At 40.6% G+C, this 13,540-nt stretch overlaps 1 protein-coding gene across 4 annotated transcripts in view; it reads right to left on the bottom strand.

The window, feature by feature from the left end:
• Positions 1-13,540, bottom strand: part of si:ch73-366l1.5 (FILIA-N KH-like domain-containing protein) — a 49,457-nt gene that overhangs the window by 24,942 nt on the left and 10,975 nt on the right. For all 4 annotated transcript variants that reach the window (XR_001479464.2, XM_006635330.3, XM_015356314.2 and 1 more), the window contains exons 2-3: positions 2,222-2,282; positions 209-329 (exon numbers count right to left, since the gene is read on the bottom strand). Coding sequence is in view for 3 of the 4 variants with exons in the window: in XM_006635330.3 (XP_006635393.3) it covers positions 209-329; positions 2,222-2,282 (182 nt within the window). In the remaining variant the exon portion in view is untranslated. The remainder of the gene's footprint in view (positions 1-208; positions 330-2,221; positions 2,283-13,540) is intronic.

The following is a 13,540-nucleotide window of genomic DNA, read 5'->3' as shown; positions in this document are numbered from 1 at the left end:
ATCAAGTGCCAGACACTACTACTACTTGCATTAATGCGATCGCACAAGAGCTGACACCAACATTGTCATGAAGGGCTCAGGTATCAACGCGTCCCCTCCTTTCCCTGTAAATAACATGCAGCAGTTTGAATAAATGGATGCACAGCGCCTTGCCCTGCGTCCGGCTGTGCTCATGCCCAAGCCTGAACAGCTCAGATGGGATCTATACCTCTGCTCCTCCTCCAGCTCTTCTTTGGTCATCATGTTCTCATACTGACTGGCCCTCAGCTTCCCAGGACTGTACTTCAGAGACAGCTGGACCTCCTCCGCCTCTTCAGCCACGGCTGTACCTGCAGGGCACACGGAAACATCCGCTCAGCACACAGCTGCAACACGGGGCGCAGGGGAAAGTGACAAACACCTGCAGCCCCACCGAGACAGCATAACCTATTGAATCATCAACTTTCAACATTTGTAGCATCAACATGTGTACTTAATGATCTCTCATTCCTGACCTTGAATAGCACAGGAACAAGGTCTTCACTAAAACTTTACAATGTCAAGACCTGCACACAGGCTAACTACTTTATTTCAGGGAGTCCAATTCTATCTATTCAGATAACACAGTGGCATCTTGATTGCCATCAAAATCCACATTAAAACCTGTCTGAAAAAAAATAGTTTCCTTCTTCAGACTGCATTGCAATGATACTTCTACTTTGGGAATGTAGTGGTTTACAGTCTAGTCCCACTATATATGATCATATAAAGGCTGAAAACCTCCTAAGTTCCTCCTAAGAGCTTCCAAGCATCTGCTGCTCAGGTTTAGTTAAGACTCAAACCCATTCTTTGTGTGAATCTAAATGCATAGCTTTAACACAGCAAACCTCCTCTTCCTCTACTTGTGTGCTGGTAATGTGTTTTCATGCCAGGCAGGACTGGATGCCAGTCCATCACAGGGCACATCCAGAGACAAACAGACACGCTCACAGCAGGCCCATTTTTCCAGAAGCCAATTAACCTACCAGCATGTCTTTGAACTGAGTAAGGAAACAGGACAGCACCCCAGGGCTGCAGCTGTGAGAAGCAGCAATGCTAACCACTGGGCCACTGTGACACCCTGTTTTGTTGACAATTAAGTGAGGATGATCATCTTCTTAGGACAATGGCAACAAGCCTTTATTGGTTCTGAGCTCTAAAAATGAGTCACGAACTAAAGCACAACTTACCCGAGATCCAATTCACTTGTGAATTTGCTTGTGCTTTAGTAGTGCCTTGTTGGTATGTCAATATTCATGTTTGATGTCTGTTAGCTTTTTATAATTAAATTAAAACAAACAATTAAAATGTTTTTAAGCTGCGGTTTTACTTAAAAACATCTCATTGTTTGTGGCAGGTGAGTGAAGAAAGAGGGTCTCAACTGTGAGAGAATAGTAAGTGATATGCTTGTGCTGTGCAATCTAAGTATAGAACACAGAAATTGGAATTAATGCAGTTATACTTCAGACACACTAGCACTGCAGTAACAAATAAGTCTTCATATTTGAATAGTGAAGAAAATATGGGTTACAGTGCAATAAAATGATGCCAACAGTACAATTCCCTTCTGTGGAGGCTTACTGTACTTGTATTGTGTCAAGGACTTGAAAGATTCACCCGAGGGAAACATGCTTATTCTCCTGGAACTATAATAATGAACTGAGAAAGAAGGGTTCTTTAGCTTTCCTGTTCTGAAGTCTTCATTTCCCCCTAGAGCAAGTGTTAAAGAATTCACAGTTCACAAGACCTTATAAACGAAATCAATGAAAGATAAAAACAGTTAGGTTATAACGTTTAAATACGCTTTTGTGACATGAGCAATTTGTGCAGTTGCAATCCAATTTTAGGTTTCTGGATCCTTTTTTTGTACGGAGAAAATCCTTAATTGAATAAGTGCTTAACCCCCCACTCCACTCGCTTTAGCAACCATGGCAACAAATGTCTGTCGGTAGCACAGTCATTTAATGAAATCAGTTTCCCATATAACTGTCCATTTTAAGATAAGGATACGGCCATTACATGCAAGTCCTAAAAATATTCACCTTTGTGCTAGTACAGTATAATCCTCAGGAAAGACCTACTGTATTACAACCGAATTAAAAAGAAGGGATCCAGGGAACAGCAACACCATTAAATCCTAGACAAATGTGCCAAACTGTTTCCCAAATTCATTTTTTTTTTACAATGAACACGAACAACATACCTTTCTCGTGCGCTGGTGCAGTATTCTGGGACTCCTCCTTCTCTGCCTCATGATGAGGTACCTTAAATGAGAATTTAAAAAGGATTGTGGCATAAAAAAAGTCAAACGCAACTCAAACTTTATGCAGGGCAGAACACACACGCGCACACACACACACACACACACCCCCCCAAAGCTTTTGCGAGCCAAAATCAAAACTATTTGACAAAATCTGAGCAGCCTTAAATATCCATTGCATATTCACAGACAGATTATCATTGATCAGACCTTCTGGTTAAAAGCAGAATATTACAAAGGACAAGACAATGATAGGGCAAATAAGCTGGGCGAAGATAGGGAGTCATTTCTGTGCAGCAGAAGTACACTGACATTTCTGCCATACTGCTGTTGTAAGTTATGGTAACAGATGTGGGGAAATGTATTTGGTCATTATTAGCAGTGCAGTTGAGTGGATAATTAAACCAGAAAAAAAAACCTTTACCTCTGTCAGGTCAGGTAACATCAAAATAAAAAACAAGTTTCTAATACTCACTGCATCCTGCTAAATGTCAAAAAGGCATTGGGAAAGAGCTAGTTGCCCACCCACAGGCTAGGCTTGCTTGGGATTCAACTGTTCTTGACACTTAAATATTAGTGCCTGTAAAACAGAATTACTGGAAATAAATTTGAATCACTGGATTAATCATCTCTCCCCCACCTTCTCTATGTTATCCTTGGGTAAAATAAATTATAACAAAAAACACAAACACATTTCTCTTAGTTCTGACTGACAGGTGACATGTGCAGCCATCTGCCTTTCGCCTACACAAACACGCAGTGCTGATGCTCTACACAGCTCCAGCTCTCCTCACGCCTGCCTGTGACACGGAGACAAAAGGTTGGAGCCCACTCCAGCCACACAAGACCTCTCCTGCCTGCCTCAGCCCCAGCCTGACCCTGACACCCACAGGCCACAGCTGCTCCGCCAGGCGAGCTCTTCCACTCCTACGTCCTCAGACTGACGTCCGGTCACACCTCAAGCGAGCACAGCAGAACATTTGTGCTGTACAGGCAGACAAAGGAGCAAGAATGGTTCATGAAGGGTTACCTCTCTATTTGATGTGGTAAGTGCCTCTCGCATATGCACTCCTGAAGCAAGAATTCCTAAACTAACCTCCCAACAGGGGTGCCACTGCCAGAATGTTTCAGAAAGGATCAGGCAACTCCCAGCCAAAACCTGCTGAAAGATGACCAAGTAAAACCAGCTGTCATAGTCCGTCTGGTCTAAGGACCGCCTTAAAATGAACTGCCAATCAAATTACTCTCTGCAGCTTGTTAACTCGAGGGTCTGCTCCACAATCATCTCACCTCCAGGACTTTGAAATCCCTCTTTCATAGCTGTGATTGTGAGCAGTTCTCATAGTCTCCTAGAATGGGTCAAATGTTTTGATTTGTTTTTTAGCAAAATCGGGCCTGTGAGATTCCATATCATCACATTTTTGGTTAGAAGGCAACATTCTATTTTTTTTTAACATGAACGCCTAAATCACCAGCTTCATGCTTATTAAAACCTAAACAATGTCCTTAGACAGGTCCAGTTCCTGTTACTCTAAGGAAAGTAAATTAAATATTATAGTACTTTCAGCACCACATCAGAAATAACCTTTTCCTACATATTAAATGAGACCGTAGGTGTTAGACTGGTGGTTATGATTACAAAGTTTAAACACTTTGTACAATTAAAAATGAAAAAAAAATCTGACCAGACTATTCCCCACAGCACAATATAGCTTCAGAGTTTCAGTACTGGAACATTAAGTGCTCAGCTGGCTGCTCATTTAACCGTATTGGAAAAATGCCATTAAGCTCAGGAACTAAGCTTTTTTCCCCCAGTTACCAGCCAGATCTTACGGAAGAAACAGCCGAGCAAAATAAAGTGTTATCAACAACATGCAGACACTGTCAAAGTAGCCTTAGTGACGTACTTCTAGTTCTTTAAGCTTAAAATCCTTAATGATTGAAAACAGAAGCAACAGACAGCTCTAATCCTACCAACCCCTCTTCTTGTGACCCATCAGTCTAAAACAAAACTCAGTAAACAAAGCAGGGAGGAAAGAATGCAGAGCTAAATATGAAATAAAATGCCAAACACCTAACTAAACATAAAACAGGCTTCCAGGTGTTTACAAAGAGGCCTGTAGCAGATTACACTCTGGGCAGAGATCATTACATTCATGAAGACTTTTCTGACCTTACTGCAAAAAACCTTATGTTAGCTGGTGGGCTTAGCCATGAATTCCTAAAATATTTTCTTCTTCTAGTATTTATATTTTTACCTCTTGGCAGCCCTTGCAGGACAGGACTGGACTGCAGTGAACAAAGCACCAAAAATTATTTTCTCATCTGGCACATGCTTATCTTGTAACTAGAAGGAATCTTAATTGGTCACACTTTACCCAAAAAAGGCATTTTCTAGCAGTTTCCAGTGGCACGTGCTCTTTACAAGCAGAAAGACTTTACAATGCGTCAGTCAGATTCAAATAATTGTGGTTTTGAGTGCCATCTTACACTGAGCTGTCCCCACAGCAGGGGGAACTGGGCAAAGCACAACGGTCTCTCTTATCAATCAGGAAAAGACCTCGAACGGAAAAGACGTGCTGAAAGAGAACATATAAAAGTCATCTGGAGGTTCAGATTCAGCTGGTTCTATATAAGAGATGCTGGTCAGACAGTAAGAGGACACTGAACAGACCGGTCCTTCCGTCATGGGTCTCATACAACAACATAAAAATAACACTGTCACATTCCATTGTAAGAAAACACAATGCAAAAGACTCCAGTGAATTACATACCAAACAGCACCTCACTAATTTTAAAAAGGATTGTGGCATAAAAAAAGTCAAACGCAACTCAAACTGTATGCTGGGCAGAACACACACACGCGCACACACACACACCCAAAGCTCTTGCAAGCCAAAATCAAAACTATTTGATACAATCTGAGCAGCCTTAAATATCCATTGCATATTCACAGACAGATTATCATTGATCAGACCTTCTGGTTAAAAGCAGAATATTACAAAGGACAAAACAATGATAGGGCAAATAAGCTGGGCGAAGATAGGGAGTCATTTCTGTGCAGCAGAAGTACACTGACATTTCTGCCATACTGCTGTTGTAAGTTATGGTAACAGATGTGGGGAAATGTATTTGGTCATTATCAGCAGTGCAGTTGAGTGGATAATTAAACCAGAAAAAAAAACCTTTACCTCTGTCAGGTCAGGTAACATCAAAATAAAAAACACGTTTCTAATACTCACTGCATCCTGCTAAATGTCAAAAAGGCATTGGGAAAGAGCTAGTTGCCCACCCACACGCTTCCAGTGTGGGTGGGCAACAGTGTCTCTCTCCTTGTTTCTTAAACCTAAAGCAAGGCTTCACAGTTCCTGTCCTGGTCAACACTGGTATTTTAATTTGCATTACAAAAGATCTTTAAAACACATTTTTCCCAAAAGATTATTTAAAATTTGTATTGCATATTTGGTATATTTCAATTACGTTTTACCCCTAGGAATAAAATCTGATAAATTTCACTTCACAGGTCACACAATATAGATTTCACACAACCAACCACCCTTTCACAAAATACTACCAAGTCATTATGAGCAGAGATACCAGAGGCTCATTGTCTTGAGTGCTTTCCGCGATACACAGACGGTTCATGGTTAGATACCAGCAGAGCAAACCGTTAGATAAATTCATTAGATAAGCTTTGCGCCTCTTTAGGGGATGTATTCAGCTGCATTGGCAGAGATCTTTGTGGTTTCTTTTTCGAAGAACTGTGGAGAAGGCTTGCGATTTGGAGTCACATAATGACTGCACAAACACCACTTTCTGAATGTCACAGAACACCAAATTCTAAATCCAAGACTTCGGACACATTACACCACCTTGTCTTGGATTTGATCATTGCCAACAAAACCTTTCAGCCCAAACCTTTGCTTTTGGGTATCTTAGCCACGGTGGATCCAATTTTTGACCGAGTTTCATACAAACCAAAGCAAGCCTCAGGCACAGCAGCTGACAAAACTGAAACGGTCACAATGTAACATTTCTGAAGTTCTTCAAAAGACGCACCACAGTCATTTTGTATGGTACAGAGGACTGACTTTTATGAATGTTAAACTTTAATTACTGTCATCTCTCACTACATTCCTGATCCAACCAATGGATCAAGGTGCATGTATTTAAAAGTTAGCAATCACACAGTGGTGGAAATAAAAAATCTACCCTGAAGAAGTGAATGGCTTTGTTGCTTTCGACGAGACTACAGAATCTTAAGAAACTGGATACATTATTTATATTCATCAGATTTTTTATTATGGTTATAGGCACATTTATTCCCTGTCTAAACTGTATATAGGGAACACATCTCAAACTCATTACATTATGTTTTATGTATATTTATTCCCATTTATAAAAGTCTTTTCACTTTAAGTTGCATTATTTAGGAATGTAACCTGGAATAACTGTCCAGTATAACGGGACCATCTGTACTATATTTGGTTAGCTACAAGTGAAACACACTCGGTCTAACTTATGGCCCCTGGTCCAACTTTATTCTATTAGGTCTCATTGGAAAAGCCCACATTAAGTCAGAGTATGGACTTTGCCCACAACAGTCCTGAACCCCCCATGTTTAAAGTATCCTAATGTTACAAAAACTGTTAAATACATTGTTTTGCTACTATACACGTTGCAACTTTCGGTTCCCTAAACCCAACGTTTAGTATACTGGGTCTGCCTGTATTTGGTTCAATTAGATACTACTAACCAAATGAGCCAGACTAGGCCAAAAGGTTCTCTCATTTATAAGCTTTCAGTAACGATTAACACAACAGAGATCATAAGCCTATTAACTTGAGGGTAGCCAAGGGTGCCCAATTGTTGCTGCACTGAGATTCTTGTAAAGAAACTGTAACAGAAGAAAAACAGAAGAGCCAGCGATACTGGGCCATCATAAAGCCAGGTGATGAACCTGGATACAGGAATTCAGTGTCTGAGCGCGTCTCAGATGGAAACAGGCAGGAGTGGGTCAGAAAGGCAGCCAGACCATCACGTATGTGGACAAGCATCATGGAGCCACATTTCAAGCCACAGATCAATCCTCCACAGCTCAGGCAGTCAAGGCCGCACTCGCCTGGCGCAGTGGCCTTCAGAGTCTCGCAAACAGATAAGCACTTCCGTCTGCTGCACGCTAGAAGAGAAACAAACAACGCAAATAAAAGAGATCAAAAAGCTTGACCTAAGCCTGTTACTTCCTTTGGATTTTTTATCAAATTACCCCAGAGCTGCCTTTTGTACAACATTACTATATAGGAGCTAAATATTAATGATCCCATTTTGCCTGTGGCTGGGACATGTCTAAGCTGCTATCCAGCCATCAGCAGACAGTTAATTCAATTTTTGAATCTGGACCGATGTCAATATTTGTCTGTCCAGGTACATTCTTGAATGCCAAAAATATGTAGCCTTTTCCTTTCTTCTGAAGTGTCAGGACCTAAGCCTTCATAACTTGCAACAGAACTGATCGCCGGTTTTTGTGCCATGATGAGAGATTATATCAAGAGCTGTGAGTCAAACAATAAATCCTGCCTGTTACCATCTGTCCTGGTTGGTCTTTTGGGGACTCACTACATCTCATTGATTTGACAAGCTAGGTGTGTGCAAAACAGTGCTTTCAGCTGAGGGACGTAGGTAACTAAGTGGAACTGAAACTCGGAAATAGGCTGGGATGTTCAGGGTAGGTCTGCATTTCTTAGAACTGTTCAGGGGCCACAAGTCAACAGTGGGAATCACGAAACAGTGAAAGACTAGGGACCCTGCTCAGTGGATGGCTGGTCTGCTAAGGCTTTAGAATCACCAGCTGAGATTGCATTGCACCAAGCAGAAGATGGGAAAGAAAGAAATGTGACTTTCAGTGAGCTTCCTAGGATCTGCTAGAAAATTTTTGACAGAACTAGTCTTTCACGTAGCCGAAAATGCCTTGTGACGAGGGCTTATGCATTTATTTGAGTTTACCCACATCCATCACGTTCGTCATCGATTTCAGTCGACCACAACTAACACGCTTTGAGACTCTTCTCACTGCACAGCATTCACTTGCCTCCGCTGTGGGATCACATGAATGCGTTACGCATGTTTTACAAGGAGAGCGAAGCAGCCCTACGCCTAACAGAGCAGGACTACACCCTGTACGATATACCAGTCCATCGCAGGGAGCATGCAAGAGCACACAGGGACAACTGCAAGACACCGAATAACCCAGGAAACATTTCTAGGACATGGAAGGAAATGAGAGCATCAGGAGAAAACCCATGTGGATATGGGGGAACAATGTGAACTCCACACACACGGTAACCACAGCCAGAATCGAACCAAAACCCATGAGATGTTAATGACTGCTAACCACCATGCTATTGTGATGCCCCTAAAAGCAATTTATATATGTGAATAGAAGCCCAAGTGAATATTATATGCATTAAACCCCAAATCTAATGGAAATAAGATCCTTTTTAGGATATGCATGTCAATAAGGTTTTTCAATGTTTACTAGTTCAGACTTTCAAATCTTTTTGATCCGTTTTTGAGTATGCCCTGCAAATTATTCCCGGACAAGAAGCGATTTTGTGAGGGACGCCTTTGAATTTATTGAACCTTAACAGGTAATCCAGTATTCTTCCAGGTTTAAATTCCAGGATCCCAGAGTGAAAGGACAACAAATTAAATTCCAGAATTCAGATGAATCGGATTTTCGTCTTGGCATAAAAAAAGACAGATAAAAGCCTGCTGCAGACAGCGGCATTCTGCCTGACTGCACATAACCTTTACTGGAGCTGAGCCACCATCAGGAAAACTGTCTCCTACTTCTCTGGTTTGTAGCCACATCCGTTCTTTTTAATCTGACATTACCTCTGTTGGACAGATTAACAGACTTTTTATCAATCATTCACTTTCAAAACTATTTGATTCCATTCAATAGTTCGTTCCATGAGCTAGCAGAAGAAGTACAGCACACTCTGGTAGCAGTGACTCAGGACTCTCTAACCAGTTTACCAAAATAGGTCTCTGGCTTCACTGATACTGTTGAGCAGCCTCTTTTGATCGCCATTATTATACTCTGAGTCATCTGGATTAAGGAGAGAAGCCAGGCCAGTGAAAAATGTTCAACAAAACATCCAATTCTCATCTAAATCAGGAAGCATTATTTTTAATGTGATTTAGTGACGACTACAGGGCTGCGCAATACATAAATATCAACAGGGAAATGACTCAGTCCATCTAGCTTTAGTTGCTAGTAGCTAATTGATCCAAGGAGTCTGATCACCAAAATCAACCATTTCTTCAAAGAGGTCAGGATATCAGTATTGACAACACAAAGGGGAAGCTTGTTCCATAACCCAAATCTGGGACCTTATGCTGGATATAATTTGTGTAGCAGTATATAAAGGGATGCTACAGCATAAATGTAAAGCATCAGGCTTTTGTGAACAATTTTCCATAATTTTCTTGCTCCATTAGCAGCTAAAAACTGCAATAGAGAAAACCAGAATGAAACATTCACTGGCTATACCTTGTGATCAAGGATGTTGGGTTTTTTACAAACCCAATGATAACTGATAAGACAATCTCTGTGTTGATTCTAAATCTATCTGGTGTTGTACTGGGCAGTCCAGTCATGACAGTTTATCTTCACCACTTTCCTTCCTCATTCCGATACAAAATATGAGGCTCCTGTCCCAGATATATCTGGTTCATAATCTCCCAGGAGCCGATACCGATGTTGCATTTTTTGCTTTCACAATGTTTCTGTCCTTTTTGGAGGAAAAACAAAAATATAACTAGAAGTCTCTAACATGTATGCCACCATTTTCCTTTGGAAGCTGACAATGTTTTTTTTTTCCATTTGAAAGTGCTCATGAGAGTATACACACACATCAGAGCCTAACTATGCAATTGCTAAGCCATATTCATTAGAAACACATTTCAGGGATGAAAATTATTCTGAAGAGCTGGATTCAACACACCCCTACTTAGGAGAAACACCACAAGTATCAAACCTGATAGGAAATGCTGAGGCCATGAACTAAAATAAAAGCCAGATGCAAAAATCTCTTCTCACACTTTATCTTGACAGTCCTAACTGCCAACTCTCTTCACGTTATATTCATTTATGAGTAAAAATGAATTGGATCCACTACTTAATGAGTTTATCCCACAGTGGAACATTCCCACTGTAGTTTCAATTTGATCGTAATTGTGATCAACAAAATATACTGACCATCAAAAAAAATCATCATTCTATTTATGTATGTTTTTTTAATAACATAAGTTTACATGTTTTGGTGATTATTAAAAATTGGTGCCGTTTAATAGATCATGCACAACTGACCACAATACAAGTGACTTTGCTGCATAAGTACTAAATCCACTCATTATGGAGAGATTAAAAAATCTGGATGTCAAATTTGGTAATCTACTAAAATCTGATAAATCTTCTAAGCAAAATGCAGAAAGGGACCAAAATAACTAACATGGTATCAAGAGAGCAGAAGCGGCATGCTATTGGTACAGTGCTTCGAAGGCCAGAGTAAGCCACCAGAGGTGACTACTGTAGAGCCCAGTCTCCTTCAACGATCAACCATGGTTTTGCGTCGACCGCACTGATGGATGTTGGTAAGTGCGACACACCAAGTGTGAGCAATAATTAGCTAATTGTTATACAAAAGACAAGTGAATGGGAAGTCCAAGTGTGATGGGCTGGACATGAGCATCTAGTTGGTTCAGATTCCCAACTGTAAAGATTTTTTTTCAGCCAGAAAAGTAAAGGAATAAATCTGAGCAATTTTCTGGCATAATATGTTCTAATCATAATCAAATGCTCATTTCCTGCAAAAGCCAGTGATGGGGGGGAGACACCTCCTCTAAAATAAGTGTGCTTCCTCTCCTACCTCCTTTAAAACTTTCCTTGCAAGCTGTACACCTCCTCAAAAGATTCTTTTCTCTCCATTTCCATCAGAAACGTTCAGCTCGCCCTAACCTGGCAGATGCTACCATCAACTGAAGTGTACCACCAGAGATTACAGAGCACTGTGATGGTCAAGATCTGCGAGGCTGATCCACAACTAAACAGTAAGGAAGCCATTGCAGGGAATGCACATTAAAGCAAAAAAATTAACACCAAGTACCAAAGAAAAGAAAGTGGTTAGGATAAACAATTAATGTAGTGAAAAGCAGCACTTTGCGTTATAGGATCGTCACTAATAGTGCTTATTTTACTAGGTAAGATACAGGAGGTTCAAACAGGAATGAGAGTGTAGTAGTTAAATCTCTGAAACGGTAGAAAACTCTCCAAACTGCATCCCCAACCAGTTTAACCTGTGCTAGTGGACCATGATACTGAAGTAATTAATCCCACAACAGGCTCATTCCTTTAGCCAAGTTGTACTCTTTTATAACAGGAAGGCTGCAGGACCCAAGCATCAATGGACAATGCTGGCTTTGTATGCCATACTGTAGTCTATTTAGTTCTGGCACAGCTCTGGTACCTTAATATTGCCACTGTAGGGCTCTGGGATTGGGAGTACCATGCAGAGAGCTGACACCACACACTGTTTTCAGACATGCTTTCACAACTCAACAGGCTGGAGACAAAGGTGTTTCTTAAACCAGGGGGGTTATACCATTTACGCTCTCTAATGTTTTATCAATAAATTGGATTCTTACTGTATATATCACCTTTCAATCAAAGGATTCTCGGGTTTCTGGAAGTTAGAATCATCTCTCCATATTTTCCAAAGAACAGTTTACTAAGAGAAGACATCTTTAGACATTACTTACGGTTATGAGGTATTTATTTATTTAAAACAGACATCAGCTGGTTACAGCAATGACTTTAGAAGATGAAAAAGGGTTTGAGCTCTAAGGATCACAGTCTCACCTGGTTTTGTAACCAGATGAGGTTCCAAAAGGGAGAGAGGAAAGGAAGATATTCAAATTGAAGATTCAGCGATTATCAGCAGAGTAGAAACTGTGCTTTCAACAACGCAAAACGATTGTGAAGTGTTCAGAGATTGCTTGTCTGAATTTGTTTTGTATCATTTACCATCTGAGATGAGTATTTCTCAACAGGCAATTTAGCTGAGGATCAAGAGGGTGCTGAGGTGAGCCATGACTTTCTGTGCTAGCATGCGTTTTCAGTCTGAGCTAGACCAACTCCTGTGCCATTACCTGGGACACTGCGGGATCATATTTGATTAATATGGGTCATATCTGATTAATAATTAAATAGTTAAATGAAAGCTTGGATTCTTCCTACCCAGACCTAGATGTGTTAATAAAGTTAACATAATATTAGTAAAAAAACACTAGTGCAGAGTACATAAATTGATGCTTATAATGTATTGATTGCAAGTGTTTTCTGAAAATAAGCACCAAACGTACAACCAATTCAAGATATTTTATCAGGAAAATGACAATGTTTAACAGACTTTACAGGTTAACAGACTTATTGAAGAGATACTGCAAAGGTCAATTCAATATGCTGCTGAACACGTGTCAACAGGATTGATCAGTAGTGGTTTACTGCGCAGCTCAGACACTAACAGTGCGTGTGCCCACTATTGAAAGCAATATACAAGTCTTACTACTGTAACGCACACTTTAGAGACAGAGATTATTGCTTTTTCACATCACCACTATTGGAGACTACAAGTGATAAAACTGATACTACTGTCTGCAGTAAAGCTTGTATATTGTACAGCCTGAAAAGAGCTGTGACAGGCCTGAAGTAATCCATCACGCAGGGTCTGAGATATACTACTCAGGCATGGGACAATCTGACAGTTCTGCTTTTTCAGGGTTGTGACCTTTTTAAAATGGAAAGGACGTAGACCAGCACCAGCTGGTGCGTCTCTTGTCCCTGAAATCAAGATGAAAGAAGCAAATGACTAGAACGCATCTCAGTTTTAAAACATGTCAGTGACAAACAGTTAGGCTGAGTAAACAGACGTTTAAAGCAGCACAGACCACATAACCAAGAATCATTTAAAACTGGGAAAGTGGCAAACTGACAAGCAAAGAAGAGGGTTCCGATTGCAACTCAAGTGACAAAACTGAGCAAAATAAAAGTGGCGCCTCAGTCTGAGCCCCGTCCTTCATTCATGTGCTTTCATTCTGACTCAGAGGAAAATACAAAAAATACATTCCTCATACCTATCTCATCTCCTCTTAACAGAAGACCGTGGTGTGTTAGTTAACAAAAACCAGCAATAATAATCA

Source organism: Lepisosteus oculatus, chromosome 9 (genome assembly GCF_040954835.1).
Source record: "Lepisosteus oculatus isolate fLepOcu1 chromosome 9, fLepOcu1.hap2, whole genome shotgun sequence".
Lineage (NCBI taxonomy): Eukaryota > Metazoa > Chordata > Actinopteri > Semionotiformes > Lepisosteidae > Lepisosteus > Lepisosteus oculatus.
The sequence above is the reverse complement of the archived record's forward strand: the minus strand, read 5'-3'. Positions and strand labels throughout refer to the sequence as shown.